General features: G+C 45.3%; 1 protein-coding gene across 1 annotated transcript in view; it reads left to right on the top strand.

The window, feature by feature from the left end:
• The window catches only part of LOC133114968 (uncharacterized), a 31,951-nt gene extending 8,627 nt beyond the window's left edge, over positions 1-23,324 (top strand). Inside the window, exons 2-6 of the mRNA XM_061224670.1 lie at positions 5,724-6,662; positions 13,989-14,585; positions 15,937-16,533; positions 18,445-18,528; positions 22,409-23,324. Of these exons, the coding sequence (XP_061080654.1) occupies positions 5,724-6,662; positions 13,989-14,585; positions 15,937-16,533; positions 18,445-18,528; positions 22,409-23,324 (3,133 nt within the window). The remainder of the gene's footprint in view (positions 1-5,723; positions 6,663-13,988; positions 14,586-15,936; positions 16,534-18,444; positions 18,529-22,408) is intronic.
• Positions 23,325-26,979: the final 3,655 nt, after the last annotated feature.

Genomic DNA, 26,979 nt, shown 5'->3' with positions numbered 1-26,979 from the left:
TCCAAATTCTACACACAATACCCCATAATGACAACGTGGAAAAAGTTTTTTTGAGATTTTTGCAAATTTATTAAAAATAAAAAACTAAGAAATCACATGTACATAAGTATTCACAGCCTTTGCCATGAAGCTCAAAATTGAGCTCAGGTGCATCCTGTTTCCACTGATCAACCTTGAGATGTTTCTACAGCTTAAGTGGAGTCCACCTGTGGTAAATTCAGTTGATTGGACATGATTTGGAAAGACACACACCTGTCTATATAAGGTCCCACAGTTGACAGTGCATGTCGGAGCACAAACCAAGCATGAAGTCAAAGGAATTGTCTGTAGACCTCCGAGACAGGATTGTCTCAAGGCACAAATCTGGGCAAGGGTACAGAAAACTTTCTGCTGCTTTGAAGGTCCCAATGAGCACAGTGGCCTCCATCATCCGTAAATGGAAGAAGTTCGGAACCACCAGGACTCTTCCTAGAGCTGGCCGTCCGTCTAAACTGAGCAATCGGGGGAGAAGGGCCTTAGTCAGGGAGGTGACCAAGAACCCGATGGTCACTCTGTCAGAGCTCCAGCATTCCTCTGTGAGAGAGGAGAACCTTCCAGAAGGACAACCATCTCTGCAGCAATCCACCAATCAGGCCTGTATGGCAGAGTGGCCAGACAGAAGCCACTCCTTAGTAAAAGGCACATTGCAGCCCGCCTGGAGTTTGCCAAAAGGCACCTGAAGGACTCTCAGACCATGAGAAACAAAATTCTCTGGTCTGATGAGACAAAGATTGAACTCTTTGGCGTGAATGCCAGGCGTCATGTTTGGAGGAAACCAGGCACTGCTCATCGCCTGGCCAATACCATCCCTACAGTGAAGCATGGTGGTGGCAGCATCATGCTGTGGGGATGTTTTTCAGCGGCAGGAACTGGGAGACTAGTCAGGATTGAGGGAAAGATGAATGCAGCAATGTACAGAGACATCCAGGATGAAAACCTGCTCCAGAGCGCTCTTGACCTCAGACTGGGGCGACGGTTCATCTGTCAAAGACTCAAAGCACACTAAGCACACAGCCGTGATATCAAAGGAGTGGCTTCAGGACAACTCTGTGAATGTCCTTGAGTGGCCCAGCCAGAACCCAGACTTGAATCCGATTGAACATCTGATCTGAAAATGGCTGTGCACCGACACTCCCCATCCGACCTGATGGAGCTTCAGAGGTGCTGCAAAAAGGAATGGGCGAAACTGCCCAAAGATAGATGTGCCAAGCTTGTGGCATCATATTCAAAAAGACTTGAGGCTGTAATTGCTGCCAAAGGTGCATCAACAAAGTATTGAGCAAAGGCTGTGAATACTTATGTACATGTGATTTCTTAGTTTTTTATTTTTAATAAATTTGCAAAAAAATTCAAAAAGACTTCTTTCATGTTGTCATTATGGGGTGTTGTGTGTAGAATTTTGAGGAAAAAATGAATTTATTCCATTTTGGAATAAGGCTATAACATAACAAAATGTGGGAAAAAGTGAAGCGCTGTGAATACTTTCCGGATGCACTGTGTATTGTGTCTTAATGTATACAGACCGTATCAGTTATTAGTTTTACATTCATGACACATTATACATATAGTACTAATATACACTCACTGAAGACTTTATTTGGATCATTTTTACTTTAGATAATCACATGAATAAGTTAGTATAATAATCAGCCGTTTGTGTGGCAGCAGTGCAATGCACACAATCATGTAGATATGGGTCAGGAACTTCAGTTAATGTTCACATCAACCATCAGAATGGGGACAAAATGTGATCTAAGTGACTTTGATCGTGGAATGATTGTTGGTGGCATTATTTTTGAATCCATTATACTTACCAAACACGTTGAAATTCATTGCTGGATTTTTCTCATTCTTCCTAGGACAAAGAAAGCCCCATGCCCGAATTTGACCAACGAAGCCATTCAGAACATGTATGAACATTTGACTGACCTGACGTGCATCAGGTAAGTACATCCTGATCCTTACTGAGGTTTAATGTCAACAGAGACATTTTACAGTAAATTCATTGTGTGTGATATACAGTGGGAGCAATAATTATTTGATCCCTTGCTGATTTTGTAGGTTTTAATCATAGGTACATTTTAACATTGAGAGACAGAATCACGAAATAATCCACAATAACAACATCATATACATTTTATAAATTTAATATCATATTCTCACATGAAATAAGTATTTGATCCATAGAACAATAGGACTTAATACTTGGTGGAGAAACCTTTGTTGGCAAGCACAGAGGTCAGACGTTTGTTGTAGTTTTTCACCAGGGTTGCACAGATCTTGGGAGGGATTTTGGTCCACTCCTCTTTGCAGATCCTCTCCAAATCCTTAAGGTTCCAAGGCTGTCGCTTGGCAACTCGAAGCTTCAGCTCCCTCCACAGATTTTCGATGGGATTTAGGTCTGGAGACTGGCTAGGCCACTCCAGGACCTTAATATACTTCTGTTTGAGCCACTCCTTTGTTGCCTTGGCTATATGCTTTGGGTCATTGTCATGTTGGAAGACTCATCCACAACCCATTTTCGGTGCTCTCACTGAGGGAAGGAGGTTGTCGCCCAAAATTGGCCCCATTCATCCTCCCCTCGATACGGTGAAGTTGTCCTGTCCCCTTAGCTGAGAAACACCCCCAAAGCATAAGGTTTCCACCTCCATGCTTCACAGTGGGGATGGTGTTCTTGGGGTTGTACTCAGCATTTCTCTTCCACCAAACACGGCGAGTCGAGTTGATGCCAAATACCTCTAGTTTGGTGTCATCTGACCACATCACCTTCTCCCAAGCCTCCTCTGGATCATCCAGGTGTTCTTTGGCAAACTTCAGATGGGCCTGTACATGTGCCTTCTTCAGCAGGGGAACCTTGCACGCGCAGCAGGATTTTAATCCTTCATGGTGTTGTGTGTTACTGATGGTTCTCTTCGTGACTGTGGTCTCAACTGCTTTCAGGTCATTAACAAGCTCCTCCTGTGTAGTACTGGGCTGATCCCTGACCTTTCTCATGATCACTGATATCCCACAAGGCGAGATTTTGCGTGGAGCCCCAGACCGAGGGAGATTGGCGGTGACTTTGTGTTTCTTCCATTTTCTAATAATTGCTCCAACAGTTGTTAACTTCTCACCAAGCTGCTTGCTTATTTTCTTGTAGCCCATCCCAGCCTTGTGCTGGTCTACAATTTTGTCCCTGATGTCCTTAGACAGCTCCTTTGTCTTGGCCATGGTGGAAACGTTGGAATCTGATTGATTGTGTGGACAGGTGTCTTTTATACAGCTACATAACGATGTAACGAGTTGACACAGGTGTTTTGGGTAATGAGTTGAGATTAGGAGTGCTTCTTAATGGAAAACTAACTGGTCTGTGGGAGCCAGAATTATTGCTGATTGGTAGGGGATACCATGCAAAAGTAAGATAATACATTTTTTAAATGTATATGATGTTGTTATTGTGGATTATTTTGTGATATTCTGTCTCTCAATGTTAAAATGTACCTATTATAAAAATTTTACAAAGTTCCATTCTTTGTAAGTGGGCAAATCTAGAAAATCAGCAAGGGATCAAATAATTATTGCTCCCACTGTAGTTGGGTATCATCAGCGTAGCAGTGGTAGGACAGACCATGAGCAGTAATAACAGGGCCAAGGGATCTAGTGTAGAGAGAAAAAAGAAGCAAGAACTGAGCCATGGGGAACTCCTATTGCAAGGGGCTGAGGTTTCGATTCTGTACCAGCCCAGGCAACCTGGAAGGAGCGACCTGAGAGGTAGGACTCAATCCAGTTCAGGGCTGTGCCGCAAATCCTTGTTGCTGACAGGGCGGACAGGAGGATGGAGAGATCCACAGTGTCAAAAGCAGCAGAGAGGTCTAGAAGAATCAGGACCGAGGAGAGAGAGGCTGCTCGCGCAGCAAGGAGTTACATTACATTACATTACATTACGTGGCATTTAGCAGACGCTCTTATCCAGAGTGACGTACAACAAAGTGCAAGTGCAAAAGTGGACCTGAGAGGACAGTACTGTTCCGAGTCCTAGTGTAAACATACAGAAATTCAGAACCCTTGAAGAGTACAATCAACTTTCAAACTAGCATAGCACAGTTGGCAGCTAGAAGACAACAATACAACAGCCAATAAAAACAACAATACCTATACAAGTAACGATATCTGTACATAAGTGCCATTACGGTCTAAGGCTAATCACGGTGATTGTGAGTTGGGGAGGTAAAGGTATAGCCTGAAGAGATGGGTCTTCAGTCTGCGCTTGAAGGAGGTCAGAGACTCTGCTGTTCTGACATCCACCGGGAAGTGGATGGAGTGCTGTCTCCGTTGAGTGGCCAGGTCTGAAGCCAGACTGATGGGTGTCAAGAAGGTTGTTCTTGGAAGAGAAAGGACAGAGTTGATTAGACAAAGCAGGTGACAACCCCCTGGAGCAATGTGCGGCTAAGGGCCTTGCTCAAGGGCCCAACAGCTGTGTGGATCTTATTGTGGCCACACTGGGGCTTGAATCATCAACCTTTCAGGTCCCAGTCATGTACCTTAGCCTGTAGGTTACAGGCTGCCCAAAGTGCATGCTCAAATTGCATTACTAAAATAAAACATTCTTATTCTTATCCTTACCGTCAGTTAAGTTTGCTTTGGAAAAATATGTTGTACATTGTGAGGTTTGAGTCTTTGATGGAGTGCCAGTTGTCAATGATGTTACCGTAACAAGGGAAGGACCACTGTGTATAAACACTGGTGTCAGGGAGGGGAAACATTTGATTACAGCAGCTGACAAGAACTGAAATCTTGATCTCTGCTCATTCCAGAATCTGTATACATTTGTTTCTCCCCGTAATTGGCATGAGGCTATACACTGAAGGTTGCGGTACTGTTGAGAATTCCCATCCGAAACTGCTGAAAAACACAAAAAAAGGGGAACGTCACGGAACACACAAAAAAATGGCAAAACTCCCAGTATCAGTGACTTCCTTCACAAAAGACTCCTGGCCGTAATTATAAGGCCTATCCTTAATCTCAAGGCATTTGATGTACAGTGCAGTCCGTAAGTACTTGGACATTGACATTTTTTTGGTTTGTTTTCGCTGTACTCAAACAAACGTTTAAAGGTTTTTACATCCATGTTGGGTTAAAGGTGTTGGAATAACAGTCACATTTACACATAGTTCACCCATTTTTGGGGACCAAAAGTAATTGGCCATATTGTCACAAGCTGAAAGAAAGTAATCATATTCAATATTTTATTGCAAATTCTTTGTCATCAATGACTGCCTGAAGTCTATGATCCATGGACATCACCAGGTGCTGGTATCTACCCTGGTGATGCTCTGCCAGGCCTGGACTGCAGCCCTCTTCAGCTCCTGCTTGTTTTGGGGCCTATTTGTCTCCAGTATGGTTTGCTCCCCACTGTCTTCTTTCATAACTTAACATTCCATACAATTTTGTTACAGATCACTAGAGGTTTTTTACTGTACGTTTTTGCAAACTGTAACCTGGCCATATTATTTTTGAGGCTTTTCCATGTACTTACAGACTGCAGTGTATGTAAATAAAAATTGTGGATGTATTTTTATCATATTGTGGAAATAAATGTAATACAAATGTAATACAAGAAGGGAGTGGACAAATTACCCAGAGATCTATTGTGTAAAGTAAAATGTTTTGGAGCCCTGGCTCATCGTGAAACCTCTCCTCCTCAGATCAGACCGGCACTTCAGGATGACCTACCTGTTCAGGGGATCAGCCCAGCGGTTCATCGGCCTGTTCAGCCAGCGCTGCTCCAGGATGCAGCAGTTCCTGGATGCTCTGGAGGAAGAAGCTGTGCAGCTGGACAGGATGAAGATGGGGGCCAGCATCTCCAGCGTGGCGGGCAGCAGTGTGGGCCTCGTGGGAGGCATTGCATCCATCGCGGGCCTGGCTCTGGCCCCTGTCACGTTGGGGACATCGCTGGCCTTCACGATGGTCGGCACGGGATTGGGGGTCACCAGTGGCGTGAACAGCATAATTACAGGTATCACCGAATTATCGGTCAACACTCACCACGGGAAGAAGATCAATGAAATCTTCCAGAGCTACTTTGAAGACGTGGAGACTATGCTGGAGTGTCTGGAGCAAGCGGCCAGGTGCATTATACCCAACACGGTGCCAGATGTGCTGGATTTTGAGACAGATGTCGTGACTTTTGCCAAAACCACAGGTGGCGTGACTAAAGGGATAGATGTCTTAGTGGATTGTGCTTCTGCCGTAAAGGTGGTCAGAGCCGAAGAGGTGGCCTCGAGTGCAGTCAAGGTGGGAGTCAAAGCTGCCCAAACCGTCCCCAACATGGCGGCCGATCTCTCCAATATCAGGCAGTTGGCTAAGGGCACTCCCCTCTCCCTAAGCAAGTCTGCCAGGGTGGGGTCCATTGGCTTCAAATCCTTCTTCATCGGCATGGACCTCTTCTTCATCTGCAAGGACAGCATCAGCCTGGCCAATGGGGACAAGAGCAAAGTGTCAAAGGTCATCCGTGGGAAGGCCAGTCTGTGGAAGACCGAGCTGGATGCATGGGAGAAGATCCATCGCTCTCTGTGCATCGGGATATGGAGGTTCAGAAGGAGTGAGGAGGTCCTATGGAGGCCATTTTACCAGGCACAAAAAAGGCAAACTTTAAAGTCACAAAAGTGCCTTTTTTTGGCTGGTATTAGTATTTTAGTATTAGTATTAGTATTAGTACTAGTATTGGTATTTTGTTATTTATTTGTTATTGAAAGTAATTATAACAAATGTAATTATCATTAAAACAACGTTATCTCCGTCATGCACAACTTACAAATATGCAATTTTATGATGCAGATAGTTACGTTTTGCATAGTTTTTGGTAGTTTAGTGATTAGTGAGGGGCCGTAAATAAAGGACTGATAAAACCATTGCGCTAATTACCATATATATTTTAGTGCTTAAAGAAAATGTTAACGAAAATGTTTAACTTACAAAATATTTATTTGATTTAAGTGTTTTGTTATTTTTCATTTGTTACAAATGTATGTTCATTTCACATAACTATTGGGACTTTTTACTCTGATACGGAGGATAGTCCGGTTACTGGTATCCCAATAAATAGAAGATAGTCCAGTTACTGGTATCCCAATAAACAGAGGATAGTCCGGTTACTGGTATCCCAATAAACAGAGGATAGTCCGGTTACTGGTATCCCAATAAACAGAGGATAGTCCGGTTACTGGTATCCCAATAAACAGAGGATAGTTACGGAGTGACTCCCTCAGCTGATGTGCTGACAAATACAGAGCCTCTTATCCAGAGCGACGTACAGTTGATTAGACTAAGCAGGAGACAATCCTCCACCGGAGCAATGCAGGGTTAAGGGCCCAACGGCTGTGCTGATCTTATTGTGTCTACACCGGGGTTCAAACCACCGATCATGCGGGTCCCAGTCATGTACCTTAACCACTACGCTACAGGCCGCCCTGCAGTAACTGCAGTACTACAGTAATTGGACTGAGACAGGTTATGGGCCTAGCCAATTACTACAGATCATCTGTACAAGACTTTGGGGGAGCTGGTGTCGCCGTTGCAGAGGATGCTGAAAGGAGGGAAACCAGGAAGTGAAAAATTGGAGTTGGGGCCTGAAGAGGAAGAGGCCTTCACTGGATTAAAAGAGCAGTTGTCTCAAGCACCAGCCCTTCGCCTGCCAGATGTAGAAAAGCTTTTCCACCTATGGTTCTGGGTGGGAGAACTGACATACGTTTGCTCTCTGGGCTAGAAGCAAGCGGATGGAAGGACCAGAAATGGTGGAACCACTGAACCGGACAATAAAAACGTACGGCAGCAATCAAAGAGACGGGAAAAGGATGGCATGGATCGCTGCCTGCCGTCCTGTGGAAGATCAGGGCAATTTAACAAATTGTACTTATGATGACTGCATGTTTAGAACAACACTTCATGTGTATTTTACTAGTTATGGATGTGATGCTTTAACTTGTGGAAGAACCTATGCACTTGTAAGTCGCTTTGGATTCAAAGCGTCTGCCAAATGACAAAAATGTAAATGTAAATGTAAGCTAAAATGAATGACAGATGCTTATATTCATTATCTATGGTTAACCCTATATTGTGTGCGATTTCCTTGGCAATGAGTAATTCTTCAGGAATTTAGCTTGACCTACTGATAAGTGGGTTAAGAAACATAACGTAACATAACATAAGGTAAAGTTCGCCTTTTCCTACCCCGAAAAGTGCCTACTGCCTAATTTGCCTAAAAGCTAGATAGAATCTAACACGTATCAAGCGGAATTTCTACTTTGCCAATTTCCATTTGTGTCCTCTCTTGCTTCAACCTGACTTTGTTAATCTCTTTAATAAATTTAAAACCCTCAATCAAATCCCTCCAAAGCCTTACTTCACTAAACTTAAAGAGATTAAGCACCCTAAGTCTATCATCGTAACTCTTATATTTATACATGGAATCAATCTGGTTGCCCTTCTCTGAACCTTTTCCAGTGCCTCTATGTCCTTCTTATAGTGTGGTCCCAAGAACTGCTCACAGTACTCCAAGTGTGGTCTAACAGGAGTAGGTTAGGTGAGTATAACTTCCTTGGACTTATAATAAATACTCCTGGCTTTGTATCCTAACATCCTATTGGTATTTTTTTACTGCTACCGCACATTGACTAGAACCTGAAAGGCTTTGGTCAACTATGACCCCCCACATAATTTTGTACCCCCTGTAAAGTAATCCTGCCTTATATTTTTATTTCCCACGTGTAGAACTTTACATTTAGTCTTTACGTTTAGGGGGGGGCGGGGGGTGGATTTGTATGACCAATAGATTTTTAGCTTTGTCTTGTGCATGTTGCGTGTGTGTGTGCGCACACGTTCTTTTGAATATAATACTGTGGTCTCTTTTCCTCTTAGTGTGATGTTTAAAAACGTGACTAAAATCTAACTGTTGTTCAGTAGTTTTACCATCTCATTTATAAAATATATGCAGAATGATACAGAACATTAAAACAGAAAAAGTTTTGAAACCCCAAAATTCAGGGGGCTTATGTATCAAGTATGTCAGAGTAGGTCTGCATCAAATCTGTGGTTTCTTCATGGAATAATGCGTTTCAGTAAAATTTAAACAGGTCCCATGTTATGAACCTAGTGTGTGATTATGGAATGGATTGATCAGTATAGTTTAAACAGGTCCCATGTTATGAGCATGGTGTGTGATTATGGTTGGCGGTGGTGTGGCAACATTGGGGTGGGAATAGTGCGCGTCGGTGGGGTGAGTGCCCCTGCCCCCCAAAATGTCTGCGCACGGCCTTGCAGTTGCAGTTTGTTGCAGTTGCACACTGAGGACCGGGGTTCGATTCCCGGTCCTGCTCTCATGGAGCGGCATAATTGGCTCACTGCTCCAGAGGGAGGGACTTGTCAGGGTTAGCAGATCTATTTGGATTAGACACTATTTGGATTAGAAAGGGTACAGTTGGCTACCAAATTGGGAGAAAAAGGGAAACATCCAAAATCTATTTTTTTAAAATAATAATAATAATAATAATAGCATTTTGGCAATTGGTAATCAATTTTAGTCATGAAAAGTGCAATGGAAAATACAATGTGGAGGAAAATGCACAAGATGGGGTAAAACATTCACATTTTCAATGTGGCAATTTAATGTATGTAAATGTGCTAACTTGTACTATTTCTCAACAAAAAGATAAAAATATAATAATTAAACCATTTAATCTCTTTTCTTGGAAAAATCTTCAAGTGTATTCTTTAGTAAAATCATATGTAGTATATTCCTATAAATGTTTTTCTCATGAATGTTTCTGCCAACATATTTACACTGCCTGTCATATCCACTGAAGTCAGAAAATAAAGTCCAATGTAATGTAATAAGTATGAAATTATTTTCCTGTCTTTCAGAGAAATATATTGTGTACTGGAACGTTAATTTCTGTATTTAATTTTAGACTGTTAAGAATGTAGTTTATTTGGATTTCACCTGCTGGGTAAGCAAAATCAGTAGCCATGCTACTCTTTCTAAATTGCTGTAATATTCTTACACTCAAAGTGAAAACAGGTTTTTTTTTTGTTTTAAATTAATAAAAAATCAGTCAGTCAAATGCTGAATGTAATAAAATGGTAATCTGAAATGTCGATTTGCAGTTTTTTGAGAACGCCTGGATTTTTCTTAATCCCTTCAAGTTATTTACCTATGTTTTCCTTTCATTTTCTCAACACGTGTAAGAAGTTCTAAAATGTTCTCATTACAGCCTGCTAATCTGGCGTATAGAAAACGAACGGTCTGTAGACCTATAGGAAAGAACAGACAGGGAGAGGAGATTAAAAACCTTAGAAAAAAGACAAGGCCGGTAACATTGTAAAGTCAACTGCATTACTGCGCATGAGAAGTATGTTTGATATGTGGGAGTGGCTCAGGACTTTCCTTGTCTCAGAGACGCCTGGAAGGTGGCAACTTGTAGAACGTGAAAAATTCCACCAGATTCGCGAACTACCAAAACTCAGTGACGTAGATACAGATTTAATTCAAATACATTAAAGAAGAACGGCCTGCAAAGAGGTATGTACAGATGATCTGTGGTTGGCTGAGCTGAACCCGCTGGCCGACCGGCTGTTTGCAGTGTTGGGGGCAGCAGCTGCCTTCCTGGCATCACACTGGTGGGGCGACATGGCTCAGGCAGTAAGAGCAGTTGTCTGGCAGTCAGAGGGTTGCCGGTTTGATCCCCTGCCTGGGCTGTGTCTAAGTGTCCCTGAGCAAGACACCGAACCCCCCAATGCTCCTAACGAGCTGGTCGGTGCCTTGCATGGCCGCCAATCGCCGTCGGTGTGTGAGTGTGCGTATGAATGGGTGAATGGAGAAGCATCAATTGTACAGCGCTTTGGATAAAGGCGCTATATAAATGCCTGCCATTTACCATTTACACTGGTGAGTATGAAGCTTCAATTGTAAGGGCGTCTATATCTCACCATTATCTACCAAGAGAGAGACAAGAAAAACAAGAAAAAGTAAAATAAAACGTGTCTGTTTTTATATCTTTCAAGCCGGTCTCCCAGCGTGTGCCATCAAGCCCCTCCAGCTGGTCCCAAATGCTGCAGCCCGCCTGATCACCAGTCAACCCAGGTTGGCTCATATCACCCCGCTCCTCATTGGCCTCCACTGGCTTCCTATTGCCGCATGCATCCGATTCAAGGCCCTAGTGTTGGCATTTCAGGCTGCTAAGGGGACTGCCCCACCTTACATACAATCCTTAATCACTCCTCCCCAGCTAGACCACTCCGGTCTGCCAGCTCTGGTCGCCTTATGGTTCCCTCACTACAAGCACCTGGCGGTCTTCTGCTTCAACAGGATGTCAGCTACTGCATGAGAAACCACAACTGCGAGTGGGCGGTAAGCGGTGATGTGCATGAACAGATTAGCAGGAAATTTGGGTTTCAGCTGAGGTTACACAAAAGACCAAACCCGCTACCACAGCCGTGTTGTTGCCGAGAGAGCAATATTGGGTTAACGGTGTAGGAATCACAGCCCCTTTTACACAGTTCCCCCATTTTTAGGAGACCAAAAGTAATTGGACCAACTAGCACAAGATGAAATAAAGTAATCATTTTCAATATTTTGTTGCATATCCTTTTCAATCAATGACTGCCTGGAGTCTATGACCCAGACATCACCAGGTGCTGGTATCTACCCTGGTGATGCTCTGCCAGGCCTGTACTGCAGCCCTCTTCAGCTCCTGCTTGTTTTGGGGTCTATCTGCCTCCAGTCTGGTCTTCAGCAAGTAAATGGTAAATGGCAGGCATTTATATAGCGCCTTTATCCAAAGCGCTGTACAATTGATGCTTCTCCATTCACCCATTCATACATACGTACACTCACACATCGACAGCGATTGGCTGCCATGCAAGGCACCGACCAGCTCGTCAGGAGCATTTGGGGGTTAAGTGTCTTGCTCAGGAACACTTAAGTGTAATTTTTTTTGGGGGGGGGTTAGACAGGGATAGGGGTATCAGAAGGGGGGGGCGGGGTAAATCAGGAGGGGGGACTAAGGTAGAGTTTGAAGAGGTGTGTTTTGAGTCTGCGTCGAAATAGGGGGAGGGATTCTGCTATCCTGACAGTGGTAGGCAAGTCATTCCACCACTGAGGAACCAGAACGGAAAACAGGCGTGAACGTGCAGCTCGACCGCCAGGTGCCCGTAGAGAGGGAATCGTAAGGCGACCAGAGCTGGCAGACCGGAGTGGTCTAGCTGGGGAGTAGGGAGTGATCAGGGATTGTATGTAATGTGGGGCAGTCCCCTTAGCAGCCTGAAATGCCAACACTAGGGCCTTGAATCGGATGCGTGCGGCAATAGGAAGCCAGTGGAGGCCAATGAGAAGCGGGGTGACATGAGCCGACCTGGGCTGACTGGTGATCAAGCGGGCTGCAGCATTCTGGACCAGCTGGAGGGGCTTGATGGCGCACGCTGGGAGACCGGCTAGGAGGGAGTTGCAGTAATCCAGGCGGGAAATGACGAGCGCCTGGACTAGGAGCTGGGTGGCTTTCTCCGTCAGGAGATGACGGATGCGGCGTATATTAAACAGAAAGAACCTGCAGGTTCTGGCAGTGGAGGATACTTGTGGAGCCAGGGAGAGGCAGTTATCAAGAGTCACCCCAAGATTCTTTGCCGTACGGGAGGAGGAAACTACAAAGTCCTCCACAGTCAGTGAGAGGTCGATTGACGGAGAGGACTTAGCAGGGATGTAGAGAAGCTCAGTTTTGGCAAGGTTGAGCTTCAGGTGATGGGAAGTCATCCATGCAGAGATATCAGCCAAGCAGGCAGAGATCTGTGTGGTGATTTGGGTGTCAGGGGGGAAGGAAATGAAGAGTTGAGTGTCATCAGCGTAGGAGTGATAAGAGAAGCCGTGGGAAGAGATAACAGAACCAAGAGACATGGTGTATAGCGAGAAGAGGAGAGGCCCAAGAACCGAGCCCTGCGGGACTCCAGTTCGTAGGGGTTGAGGGTCGGAGAGTGCGCCCCTCCAAGTCACCTGGTAGGAGCGACCAGAGAGGTAGGAGGAAAACCAAGCGAGTGCAGAACCTGTGACACCCATCCCAGACAGCGATGAGAGCAGAATCTCATGGTTGACTGTATCGAAGGCGGCCGACAGGTCGAGGAAGATGAGGACAGAGGAGAGGGATTTTGCTTTAGCAGAGTGGAGTGCCTCAGTGACCGCGAGCAGGGCGGTTTCAGTGGAGCGGCCACTCTTGAAGCCAGACTGGTTGGGGTCATGGTGATTGTTGTGGAGAAGATAAGTGGACAGTTGGGAGCAGTCCGCCCGTTCCAGGGTTTTAGCAAGAAAGGGGAGAAGAGAGACAGGCCGGTAGTTGTTCAGGGCAGAGGGATCGAGAGTAGGTTTTTTGAGGAGGGGAGTGACTCTGGCCCTCTTCAGGGAAGAGGGCATGGTGCCGGAAGAGAGGGAGGTATTGATTAGAGAGGAGAGAAAAGGGAGAATGTCCTCAGATATAGATTGTAGGAGGGGAGAGGGGATGGGGTCAAGAGGACAGGTGGTTGGGCGGTGGGAAGTAAGGAGTTTCAGCGTGTCGGCGTCAGAGAGGGGAGAAAAGGAGGTTAGGGAGTTGGGGAGGGTAGGAGGGTCAGCAGGGGTGGAGGGTTGGGAGAAGGAATTGCGAATAGCATCGACCTTCTTTTCAAAGAAGGAGACAAAGTCATCAGGTGTGAGTGATGAGGGGGGTGGGGGGGGAGGGGGGGCCAGAAGAGAGGAGAAAGTTGAAAACAGAGGAGAAAGTTGAAAACGTCCGGACCAAGACTTGCAAGTACAGCTGAATACAAGGACACAAATTGAATCATTACGCCAAATAATTATTTAAATACAGCCTAAAGTTGAAATAGATCATTAGCAAATGTGACTGAAAGAGTGTCAATGTGAATCAACAATGTAAGTTCTTATTGCCTTGCAGGGAGGACCTGGGTCAGTTGACTGCTGGCGACATTTCAGGCACCATGAGCTGTATTCACACGGTGCAGGAGTTCTGCGACAGATACGGAAAATGGCTCCTACAGAGAGAGTCTGAGCTGAAGAGGATGCGGGACATCAGGGACAGAGCGGAGAAGATCAATCTCACAACTGACCACTTCCTAAAATCAAAAACCAAGATGAAGGCCTTCTGGGAGTATGTGTGGAGCAAGGTGACCAAGGTAACTGCGAGGAAAAGGGCCCAGAAGCTGGAGAAGGAGCTGGGATGCCTGCTCCAAGACACCTTGGAGGGGCTTGAGAAGCTGACCCAGTTCCTGCAGGCTGTGGAGATGCTGGCGGTCACGTCGCTCTCCGTCTTCGAGGAGGAGAATCCGGTGTGCCAGCTCCCCGAGGGGGTGAGCGCTGATGCCGTTCGTTCAGTCATCACCGCCGCCAGGGGAGCCTGTCCCCTTTTGATCCATTTCCAGAGAGACGACGGCAAATTCTTTCGGCCCAGCCTGGTGAACGTGGACCTGCTGGCTTTCCAGCTGGACAAATACTTGAGGGTTTCCCAGGAGTTGTGTGAGAAGCTCCAGAAAAGGTATTTTTAATGTTTCAATCATATCAACACACTCCTCGATTCCCCAGCAGATCATTGATACCTTCCACTTTTTCCTAGCCACTTCACAATGTCATTACAATGTTTTATATTTATTTGATTATTTATTTATTCATTTATTAAGCATAAAATGCCAAATTAAATGTTGATCATGAGAAAAAATTGTTAGCTGTCCCATTCTGCAAGTGGTGTATAAACAAAACCCACCGAGTACCAGTTAAATGTTTCTAGAAAAGCTGACTGAGTTGAAGGATGTAAATTCAACATATTCAAAGTGGAGAGTCAGATGAAATTTCTGACATTGGTTTACGGGCGGGCCTAAATGTGCCAAATTAAAAATGTCCATGGGTCATATCTCAGCTAATGTTATTCGTAATGTGTTTTATCTTCACACAATGAGAAAGTGCTCTCAGATTACTCTTATTTAGAAATAAAATTGCACTAAAAATACTGTTTAATTTTGGAGATATACCGACCAAAATTGGTCCCTCAGGAAGGGATACAAAAGTAGATGCATTTGTTCTGAATTCTACCTATGAAATTACCTCAAAATACAAGTTTCCAAATATAGAGGGTTTTTCCTTACAACGGTTTTGTTCTCAGTTTGTGCAGTGATGCATTTTTCATTGTCACATTTTAAGGCAAATTTTAAATGGCTCTACCAGCAAAACAAAATGGAGTATGAGGCTGCATTTGTCAGGAGGTCTATATCTCACCATTATCTACCAAGACAGAGGTAGATAATGATGTTGGCATGGAATGGCCCTTTTGCATTTGTAGAGTGCAGAACTGACTCTAGAATCACTGAAGTGGTTTAGCTCGACTGGACACAATTTTCACAGCTGATATTTTCTCTTTTTTCCAGTTCAGGAAGTATATCATTTCTTGGAATGAATAATAGGTAAACAGAAATATTTCCCTCATTAAATTCACCAGTTTAAGCCTTTCCCCTGTGCATATGTGGATAGATATTGTGTTCTGCATCTCAGTGTATACAGTCCATATCAGTTATCAGTTTTACATTCTTAAGACATTGTACATGCAGTATTTAATGTAACACTAATCTACATAATTCTTCACAAATCGAACATTATTTTTGAATCCATTATAGTCGCCAAACACTCTTAAATTCATTTGAGATGTCTCATACAGTGCCAGATTTTTCTCATTCTTCCAAGGACAAAGAAAGCCCCATGCCCCAATTTGTAACTTTTGTAACTGTTTGCTCCGACCCTCAACCCGCAACCACAGTGGTTGAGGGTCGGAGCATTAGCAAATGTGGCTGAAAGAGTGTCGATGAGAATCGACGATTTAAGTTTTTATTGCCTTGCAGGGAGGAACCGGATCAGCTGGCTGCTGGCTACATTTCAGGCACCATGAGCTGTATTCACACGGTGCAGGAGTTCTGCGACATACACTCAATATGGCTCCTACAGAGAGAGACAGAGCTGAAGAGGATGCGAGACATCAGGGACAGAGCAGTGAAGATCAACCTCAGAACTGACCACTACAAAAAATCAAAAAACAAGCCGAAGGCCTTCAGGGAGTTTATGTGGAGCAAGGTGACCAAGGTAACCGCGGGGAAAAGGGCCCAGATGCTGGAGAAGGAGCTGGGATGCCTGCTCCAAGACACCTTGAAGGGGCTTGAGAAGCTGACCCCGTTCCTGCAGGCTGTGGAGATGCTGGCGGTCACGTCGCTCTCCGTCTTCGAGGAGGAGAATCCGGTGTGCCAGCTCCCTGAGGGGGTGAGCGCTGATGCCGTTCGTTCAGTCATCACCGCCGCCAGGGGAGCCTGTCCCCTTTTGATCCATTTCAAGAGAGACGACGGTGAATTCTTTCAGACCAGCCTGGTGAACGTGGACCTGCTGGCTTTCCAGCTGGACAAATACTTGAGGGTTTCCCAGGAGCTGTGTGAGAAGCTCCAGAAAAGGTATTTTTAATGTTTCAATCATGTCAACATTCTCCTCGATTCCCCAGCAGATCATCGATACCTTCCACTTTTACCTAGCCACTTCACAACGTCATTAAAATGTTTTATATTTGATTATTTATTCATTTATTTATTTATTAAGTATATAATGCCAAATTAAATGTTGATTATGAAGAAGAACCATTAGCTGTCCCATTACTGCTATTATAAGCAAAACTCACTGAGTAATGTTTCAAGAAAAGTTGATTGAGATGGTAAATTGGTGGCATTTATATAGCCAAAGCGCTGTACAATTCATGATTCTCATTCACCCATTCATACATACACTCACACACCAGCGGTGATTGGCTGCCATGCAAGGCACTGACCAACTGGTCAGGAGGATTTGAGGGTTAGGTGTCTTGCTCAAGGACACTTCGACACACCAAGGGCGGGATCGAACTGGCAACCTTCTGACTGCCAGATGACTACTCATACCACCTGAGCCAATGTTGACCATGTATGAAAGATGAAGGATGGAACTTCAATTTATTTGGAGGGTCTGGTTGGCCAGGGCCTCTCTGTGTGGAATTTGCATGTTCTCCCCGTGTTCACATTTTTTCATCTGGGTACTCCGCTTTCCTCCTACAGTCCAAAGACATGCAAGTTATGCTGATTGAAGAGTCTAAATTGCCCGTAGGTATGAGTGTGTGAGTGAATGGTGCGTGTGCCCTGTGATGGACTTCCTGGCTTTCACCCAATGTATGCTGGGATAGGCTCCAGCCCCCCCGTGACCCTGTTCAGGATAAGCGGGTTCAGATAATGACTGCTTCCTCAGTCAAATAGAATTCTAAATGCTTCTGTGTATTCTAGTATTAGGGCCAGTGTTCCCACTTTGTCAGTGGAATAGGAGACGGGATATCTTGTTTGTCTCGCGTTCACTTTGCCGTTCCTAGGTTTTAGGTATGCTTTATTGCCGTTGGGAGCCTGCGTAGTTTTCCTCCCTGGCGCAGTTTGCGTAGGCTACCTATGTCATAAGTTTTTCCTCAAAGGTCTTAGATTAAAATTGTCCACCGGTTCTTATAGGTCGTTCGCTTCATTGCCTAAATTGCCGGGGAGTTATTGAATCCATTTATGGTTTACCCCATCCTCCTCTGGGGTGCGTCCCTGGTCTCTAGGGTGTCCCCAGAAAAAAACTCAGTGGTTATCTCACATCTTGTGACTTGTAGAACCCAACTTGGTCGCGTTTGGACCTCTTATCCCGCTCCCTTACATTATCAAGACAGAGGAAAAGAGAAAAAGAGTGGTGCTCGAGGAGTTGACATGGAATGGCCCTTTGGAATTTGTAGAGTGCAGACAGACTCTAGAATCAGTATGGAAATCAGTTTAGGAAGACTGGACACAATTTTCACAGCTGATATTTTCTATTTTTTTCCAGTTCAGGAAGTATATCATTTCTTGGAATGAATTATAGGTAAGGAGAAATATTTCCCCCAATACATTCACCCGTTGAAGCCTTTCCCCTGTGTTTCTGCATGTGTGAATATATATTGTGTTTTGAATCTCTTAATGCATACAGACCGTATCAGTTATTAGTTTTACATTCATGACACATTATACATATAGTACTAATATACACTCACTGAGCACTTTATTTGGAAAAATGTTACTTTAGATAATCACATGAATAAGTTGGTATAATAATCAGCCATTTGTGTGGCAGCAGTGCAATGCATACAATCATGTAGATAGGGGTCAGGAACTTCAGTTAATGTTCACATCAACCATCAGAATGGGGACAAAATGTGATCTAAGTGACTTGGAATGACTTGGACTTGACCGTGGAATGATTGTTGGTGGCATTATTTTTGAATTTATTATACTCACCAAACACGTTTAAATTCATTGCCGGATTTTTCTCATTCTTCCTAGGACAAAGAAAGCCCCATGCCCAAATTTGACCAACGAAGCCATTCAGAACATGTATGAACATTTGACTGACCTGACGAGCATCAGGTAAGTACATTCTGATCCTTACTGAGGTTTAATGTCAACAGAGACATTTTACAGTAAATTCATTGTGTGTGATATAGGTGCAGTTATCACAGGTGATTTGTTTGCTTTGATAATGGCTTGTTCCTGCTGTAGTGTGTTGAGGAAATATTTTTGTCTCTTTTCCTCCTCGTCCCTTTTACGTGGGTGAAGTTGTATTGGCAGCAATGATGTTGAAGAAATATTCAGAGTCAATAGTTGTTCATTACAAATCTTCAGTTTAAAATAAAATCGATGAATCTGGGGAATCTGTGTGCTCCGTGCAAGAAGCTTCAAGAGACCAGACAATTCAAAAGTAACAGTAGGAAGTATCCTAGTCTTTATACAATATAGCTAACCAATCATTTGTCACATAACATCACATTGTCTCTCTTAACCCGCCTTAATATTTTCTTGTCACTCCATGAAAGCTGAGCTGAGGCAAATTGGCTGGTGATCACTAACTCAAAACATTTCTCTGCAAAGACCCACATTGCTTGACCTGCTTCACTTAGTCAAAACAGGTAGTATCCAATGGCATGGTTTTTAAACACCTGATTAAGTGTTCTCTGCACTTCCATTCAACAAACTCTGTACTTTGCAGCTCAATGTGTTTGAACAGACACACAGTTCTAATTACTCATGCTGACTTATTCACTTATTCTCAATTCTAACCATTTCACAGTTTTAATAAAAGCATTTAAATCAAACTTCATCATTATTCTAAAAATAATCACAGGAAAATGAAAGTGTTCACCTTTAATTTAACAGAATGTTTCTAGAAATAGAGTAGTAATAATAATAATAATAATGTGTAATTTAGCTGATGCTCTTATCCAAAGTGACTTACGGGGGCCTACTGGGTCTATTTGATTTATGGATTATACTTCAAATATAAGAAAAAAGTACCGCACCATGCAAATATGTGAATAATAACCAGCTTACCTAGTCAAATAAAACTAGCAAAGGTATCATCCTATCGTAATAACACAAGTAAAGGTTCACAGGGAGGTAGGGAGGGAAGGGGAGAAGTGCAGCTTGAAGAGGTGTGTCTTCAGTCTGCACTTGAAGGTGGTAAGAGATTCTGCTGTTCTGACCATGGGGAGTTTGTTCCACCACCGTGGAGCCAGAACAGACAGCAGTCGTGAGTGGAAGGTGGACATGCGGTGAGGGGGAGGTGGCAGGTGGCCTCTGGTGGCTGAATGAAGAGGTCTGGCAGGCTTGTAGGGTCTGATCTTTTGGAGGTAAACTGGGGCTGACCCCTTAACTACCAGGAAAGCTAGCACCAATGTTTTGAATTGGATGCGAGCCATGACAAGCAGGCAGTGGAGGGAAGTAAGCAGGAGGGTGACGTGAGGAAGGTTGATGACCAGGCAAGCTGCTGCATTCTGGATGAGTTGGAGAGGTGTGATGGCAGATGCTGGAAGGCCAGCCAGGAGAGAGTTGCAGTCAAAACGATCGCTTGGACCAGGAGCTGGGTCGAGTAGGGTGTGAGAAAAGGGCGGATTCTCCGTATGTTGTTTAGGAAGAACCTGCATGACCGGGTCACTGCCACAATGTTCCCGGAGAGGGACAGTCTGCTGTCCATCACCCCGCTGAGGTTCCTTGAACAGGGTGATGGCGTCACTGAGGTATCCCCTCGGGAAATGGAGAGATCTAGATGGGGAGAGGTTTCAGTCATACCTGGGTTGAGCTTTAGATGGTGGTCGTCCATCCAGCTCTGGATGTCACTCAGGCAAGCAGAGATGCGGGCTGAAACCTGTGTGATGATACTCAACTCTTTTGGGAATGAGAAGAAGAGTTGGGTATCATCAGCGTAGCAGTGGTAGGACAGACCATGAGCAGTAATAACAGGCCCAAGGGATCTAGTGTAAAGAGAGAAAAGAAGCAGTCCAAGGACTGAGCCCTGGGGAACTACCTATTGCAAGGGGCTGAGGTTTCGATTCTCTACCAGCCCAGCCAACCTGGGAGGAGCAACCTGAGAGGTAGGACTCAATCCAGTTCAAGGCTGTGCCGCAAATCCTTGTTGCTGACAGGGAGGACAGGAGGATGGAGAGATCCACAGTGTCAAAGGCAGCAGAGAGGTCTAGAAGAATCAGGACCGAGGAGAAGGAGGCTGCTCGCGCAGCAAGGAGTGATTCACTGATGGAGAGGAGCGCGGTCTCCGTTGAGTGGCCAGGTCTGAAGCCAGACTGATGGGGTTCAAGCAGGTTGTTCTTGGAAAAGAAGGACAGAGACTAAGACTAAGCAGGGGACAACCCCCTGGAGCAATGTGCGGCTACAGATCTTGCTCAAGGGACCAACAGCTGTGTGGATCTTATTGTGGCTACACTGGGGCTTGAATCATCAACCTTCCGGGTCTCAGTCATGCACCTGAGCGACTAGGTTACAGGCTGCCCAAAGTGCATGCTCAAATTGCATTACAAAAATAAAACATGCTTATATACCTTAACATCAGTTAAGTTTGCTTTGGAAAAATATGTTGTACATTGTGAGATTTGAGTCTTTGATTGAGTGCCATTTGTCAATGATGTAACAAGGGAAAGACCACTGCGTATAAACACTGGTGTCAGGGAGGGGAAACATCTGATTACAGCAGCTGACAAGAACTGAAATCTTGATCTCTGCTCATTCCAGAATCTGTGTACATTTTCACACTTTGTTTCTCCCAGTAATTGGCATGAGGCTATACACTGTAGGCTGCAGTACGGTTGAGAATTCCGAAACTGCTGAAAAACACAAAAAAAAGGGGAAAGTCACGGAACAGGCAAAAAAAAAAAAAAAAGGTAAAACTCCCGGTATCTGTGACTTCCTTGACAAAGACTCCTGGCCGTAATTATAAGGCCTATCCTATAATCTCAAGGCATTTTATGTACAGTGCAGTCCGTAAGTACTTGGACATTTTGGCTGTACTCCAACAAACAAATGTTTGAGGGTTTTTACATCCATATTAGGTTAAAGGTGTAGGAATAACAGCCCCATTTACACATAGTTCACCCATTTTAGGGGACCAAAAGTAATTGGTCAAATTATCACAAACTGAAAGAAAGTAATCATATTCAATATTTTGTCGCTAATTCTTTGTAATCAATGACTGCCTGACGCCTATGATCCATGGGCATCACCTGATGTGGATATCTACCCTGGTGATGCTCTGCCAGGCCCTCTTCAGCTCCTGCTTGTTTTGGGGCCTATTTGCCTTCAGTCTGGTCTTCAGCAACTGAAATACATACTCAATTGGATTGAGATTAGGTGATTGATTTGGCCAGTCAAGAAAATTCCACTATTTGCCCCGAAAAAAACCTCTTGGTTGCTTTGACGGTATGTTATTGTCCTGCTGCATGATGAATCATTGTCCGATCAGTTTTGATGCATTTGCTTGGATCTGGATAAGTCTCTGTATACTTCAGCAGTGACGTCAGTGAGCGAGTTCCAGTGGCAGCCATACATGCCCAAGCCATAATACCTGCACCATGTTTGACAGATCAGGTGGTGGGCTTTCGGATCTTGAGCTCTTCCTTTTTTTTCTCCCCAAGGTCTTCTTTCATAACTTAATATTCCATACAATTTTGTTCTAGATCTCAACAGGTTTTTTAATGTACATTTTGCAAACTGTAACCTGGCCATTCTATTTTTGAGGCTTGCCAGGGGTTTGCATCTTGTGGTGAGCCCTCTGACATTATGTTGACATTGATGGTCAATGTCCATGTACCTACAGACTGCAAATAAAAATTGTGGATGTATTTTTATTATATTGTGGAAATAAATGTAACACAAGAAGGGAGTGGACAAATTACCCAGAGATCTGTTGTGTAAAGTAAAATGTCTTGGAGCCCTGGCTCATAGTGAAACCTCTCCCCCTCAGATTAGACCGGCACTTCAGGATGACCTACCTGTTCAGGGGATCAGCCCAGCGGTTCATCGGCCTGTTCAGCCACCGCTGCTCCAGGATGCAGCAGTTCCTGGTGGCTCTGGAGGAAGAAGCAGTGCAGCTGGACAGGATGAAGATGAGGGCCAGCATCTCCAGAGTGGCGGGCAACAGTGTAGGCTTTGTGGGAGGCATTGTGTCCATCGCGGGCCTGGCTCTGGTCCCTGTCACGGCGGGGGCATCGCTGACCCTCACGATGGTCAGCACGGGGTTGGTGGTCACCAGTGTCGTGAACAGCTTCGTTTCAGGTACCACCGAATTATTGTTCAACACTCACCACGGGAAAAAGATCAATAAAATCTTCCAGAGCTACTTTGAAGATGTGGAGACTATGCTGGAGTGTCTGGAGCAAGCGGCCAGGTGCATTATTTGCAACATGGTGCCAGATGGGCTGGATGTTCCGACAGTTATTGAGAAGGCCACCAAAACCGCATGTTCTGTGAGAAAAGGGATAAAAACCATTGTGGATTGTGCTTCCGCCAAAAAGGTGCTCAGAGCCAAAGAGTTGGCCTCAACATCAAAAGCTGCCCGAAACGTCCCCAACAGGGCGGCCGATCTCACCGATCTCGGGCAGTTGGCTAAGGGCACTCCCCTCGCCCTAAGCAAGTATGCCAGGGTGGGGTCCATCGCCTTAAACTCCTTCTTCATCGGCATGGACCTCTACTTAATCTGCAAAGACAGCATCAGCCTGGCCAATGGGGACAAGAGCGAAGTGTCAAGGGTCATCCGCGAGAAGGCCAGTCTGTGGAAGACCGAGCTGGATGCATGGGAGAAGATCCTTCACTCTCTGTGCATCGGGAGATTGAGCTTTGAAATGAGTGAGAAGGTCCTGCAGAGGCCATTTTACACCTAGCTGAAGAATACAGTTAGGCTGTAACAACTGCAATGTTGTGAAACCTGGGGCCTCATTTTCATAACAATATTACGATCAAATTTTATCTTAAATAGTGGCTCATGCAGAAAACTATGAATAAGTAGTCATTTCTGAAATCCGACTTAGAGATGAATTCATAAATACATCAATGTAAAGTTTTTACTAGAGGCAAACAGGCCCAAAATCAAAATATATTCAAAACTAGGCTAAAAACGTTCATGTTCTGCAGTATCTATGAGTTAACACTTTCACTCTGATTTACTTTTTTACTTTTTATATCTTATTTTTATTATCTTATTCTTATTTTTATTGTCATTGTATTATATATACACTTATTTTTATTCTTATTTTTTATACACTTATATTTTTCAAAATCTATTCTCCTTGTTCTGTATTTGTATGCTCTCTGTAAAGCACTTTGAATTGTCATTGCTGTATGAAATATGCTATATCAATAAACTTGCCTTGCCTATTATTTTTTAGATATGCTCACTGAGCACTGTAACTACCAATATTTTCTTAAGCTCAAAGTATTAGGGGGAGTCTTCTTCTTTCCTGTCATCATCAGATGTCCAGCTCAGTAGCGTACAGCCACGCCCTCGTTTCAGGTCCCACATCGAAGAGGCCGGCCTCCGAGGGTGGTTTATACAGGGGACAGGCGGTGACTATGTGGTCAGCGGTCTGGGTGGTTTCTACTGGGGACAGGCGGTGACTATGTGGTCAGCGGTCTGCTCCGGCTCCCCACACTCACATGCTGCTCCGTCCGCCAGGCCCCACTTCCTCATAGATGTTTTGAAGCAGCCGACTCCAGTTCGCAGGCGGTTCAGCAGGGTCCATTGCCGGCGTGGCAGTTCCTCTCCTTTAATGTGGCCTCCCGGGTCCTGGATGTGACAGTGGAGGCGTGTGGCCCGGCCCACTCCCCCTCCTGCTTCCAGGCTGCCGCCAGCCATGCCTGTAGACAGGTCCTGAGGGATGGACCTGAGCAGCTCTTGTGCCGCCTTGTTGTACGAATGGTGGGACTTGAGTCTATTTAGAGGCAGCATTGTTGTGGTGGTGTTGTGCAGGATATGCCAGTCAATTCCTTGCTAGGGCGAGGGCAGCAGCCTCTCGTCGGAGGCCGGCCGGGGCTATTCCCACTAGTACTGGCAGGTGTAGGCGCCATTTGCGCCATTTGCGCAGGTAGGCTGCCAGGATTCCCATGTCCTGGTTTAGGCCGTCTTCCATCGCCTCCCATGTTGGTCGTCACATCATGATGGCCAGGTCATCAGCGTAGCCATATTTCCGGGACGTTGTCTCCGGTGGATCATAGATGTATATGTTGAACAACATCGGTGCGAGGACAGACCCCTGCGGAACGCCATTCCTCAGCCTCCTGAGCCTGCTGCATTGTCCATCACTGGTCTGTAAGGAGAAGCTGCGGTTCGTCAGCATCTCCATGATGAACTTCACAATATGCCAGTCGGGGATGGTCTTTAGTAGCTTTAGGTGGAGTCCATGGTGTCATAAGCAGCTGTGAGATCCAGCAACACTACTCCAGCCTTCTCTTTTTGCTGGAAGCTGTCCTCAATATCTTGAGCGAGCAGTGTCACCTGGTCGACCGTTCACAGTCCGCGACGGAAACCGGCCTGTCCCCGTGGGAGTTGTGGGTCCACTACTGGCTCGATGCGGCTATGGATCATCCTCTCCAAGATCTTGAATGGGACGCAGAGCAGTGAGATGGGTCTGTAGGACTTAGGGTCTTCAGTAGGTTTGTTTGGCTTTGGAAGGGCTACGACAGCAGCACGGCGCCAGATCTTTGGGAGCTTGGACCTCCGGAAGCATGCTGAGTAGAATGAGCAGAGCCATGCGGATGTTTTTGCACTCTGGTGGGTCACAAACTCACGGTGGATGTAATCATGGCTTGGTGCCTTCCCTTGTTTGAGTTTGCTTATGGCCACTTGGAGCTCAGCTGTTGTGAAGTTTCGTGACAGGTTAGCATCCACACTGGCTGCCCTACACAAGGAGGATACCTTGTGTGATGTTGTGTGGGCAAAGTTTTTATCTGCACCTGGGAAGCAGCCATTCTTAAGGAGCTGGGACACGATAGCATTTGCTGTTACTGGGCACTTGGGGGCCGATGCTGGGCACTTGTGGGCCGATGTTGTTGCCTGTCAGCTGGTTGATTGTCCGCCACGCCTTGCGACTAGAGTGGGTGAAGTCAATTAACTCCACAACTTCAGTCCACCTTGTCCTTCGGGTGGCGTCCAGCTTCTGCAGGAGTGCCGTTGCAGACTCATCTTCCCTGGAGCTCGCCTGCTGGTGGACATGCAGGAGGCAGCTGCACTCTTCATCCCAGCCCGGGATGTAGTTTCCGTTATAGCCTCGGGGAATGGTTTTCCTTGCTGCCCCAAGGAGTACTTTGCAGTAGGCTGCGTACCTGGTGTCCACATCGGCAGTATCTGGGTCTGGGAGGCAGACTGATTTTCTCAGTGAATGACTGCCAGTTTGCCTTTCGAAAGTTCCATCTCCTGACGGGTTTCCCTGCTACTAGCTGCACCAGAGACGGAACTTTTATGATGGACGGTCGATGGTGTGAGCGGGGGAACCTTTCCAGAACTCGTCTCACCGGCTTTTGGGCCGTGTGACACACAGCGAAGGCCAGGTCCGGGTTGGTGTGGGTATTCCAACGTGCGGAAAAGAAGCTTGGGGGTTCTTTTGGGTGAAACAGCAGCCCATTGGCTTACTGTCTCTCCGTTTGGTGTTGTAAGGCTGAAACCCCAATCTGTGTGTTGGCAGTTGAAGTCCCCAGCGTACATGGTGGGTACAGGTGCCAGCGGGAGTGATGCCATGGTCAGCGTTGTTGGTGGGGGCTTGTAAACATTGACAACCGATGTGTCCTGCGCTTTAGTAGACAGCCACTCGATGCTCGAGCCTGGTGGAGATTGGCCAGTGGCTGTCCAGCTAAGGTCATTCCTGACAAAGGTTGCAAGTCCATGCTGTTTGCTGTGGATGGACCCAGCAAGTTGGAATCCGGGCAGTTTGAGGATGTTATCACTGTCACAGTGTGTCTCCTGAAGGAGGACGGCTGCTACTTTGTGGGAGTCGGCGAGGTGGTGAGTGACTTCCAGTTTGGCGGTGGTGAGGCCCTCTACATTAAGCTGGAGCACTGACAGAACCTGGTTCTCGATGGTCGGGATGGCCACCCGTCCTGACGTGGACGTACTGTGTCCCTCTGGCCTCTTGCACCCCGGTCTGTCAGCTGGTTGATGACTGATTGGCGACATTTGTTTTTATTCTAAAAAGCTTAACTTCTGTTTTTTTTCACTATTCAACTGCAACTAATTAATTAAATTAATGTTTTTCTTAGTGCTGTTTGTCTATAAAAAGTTTAAAACCTTGCTTTCCATTATTCAACATCGTTAAGTGCAAACATTTTGCAATATTATTGATTAGCATTCATAGAAAGAGGGTTGCATTATGATGTTTGGTATTTGGATACTTAAGTTTGGTCACTTTTGCTTTGTTGTTTGTTTATTTGTTGATTTAAAAATTTAAAAAAAAATAGGCCCTGGTCCGCATCTTTGTTGTACGGGTAGCAATTGAAATTGTACTTCCCTCTAGGGTCTTTCAGTGCATTTAGCCCTGGTTATGGGTA

The sequence above is a fragment of the Conger conger genome, chromosome 16 (assembly GCF_963514075.1).
Source record: "Conger conger chromosome 16, fConCon1.1, whole genome shotgun sequence".
NCBI lineage: Eukaryota > Metazoa > Chordata > Actinopteri > Anguilliformes > Congridae > Conger > Conger conger.
The sequence above is the reverse complement of the archived record's forward strand: the minus strand, read 5'-3'. Positions and strand labels throughout refer to the sequence as shown.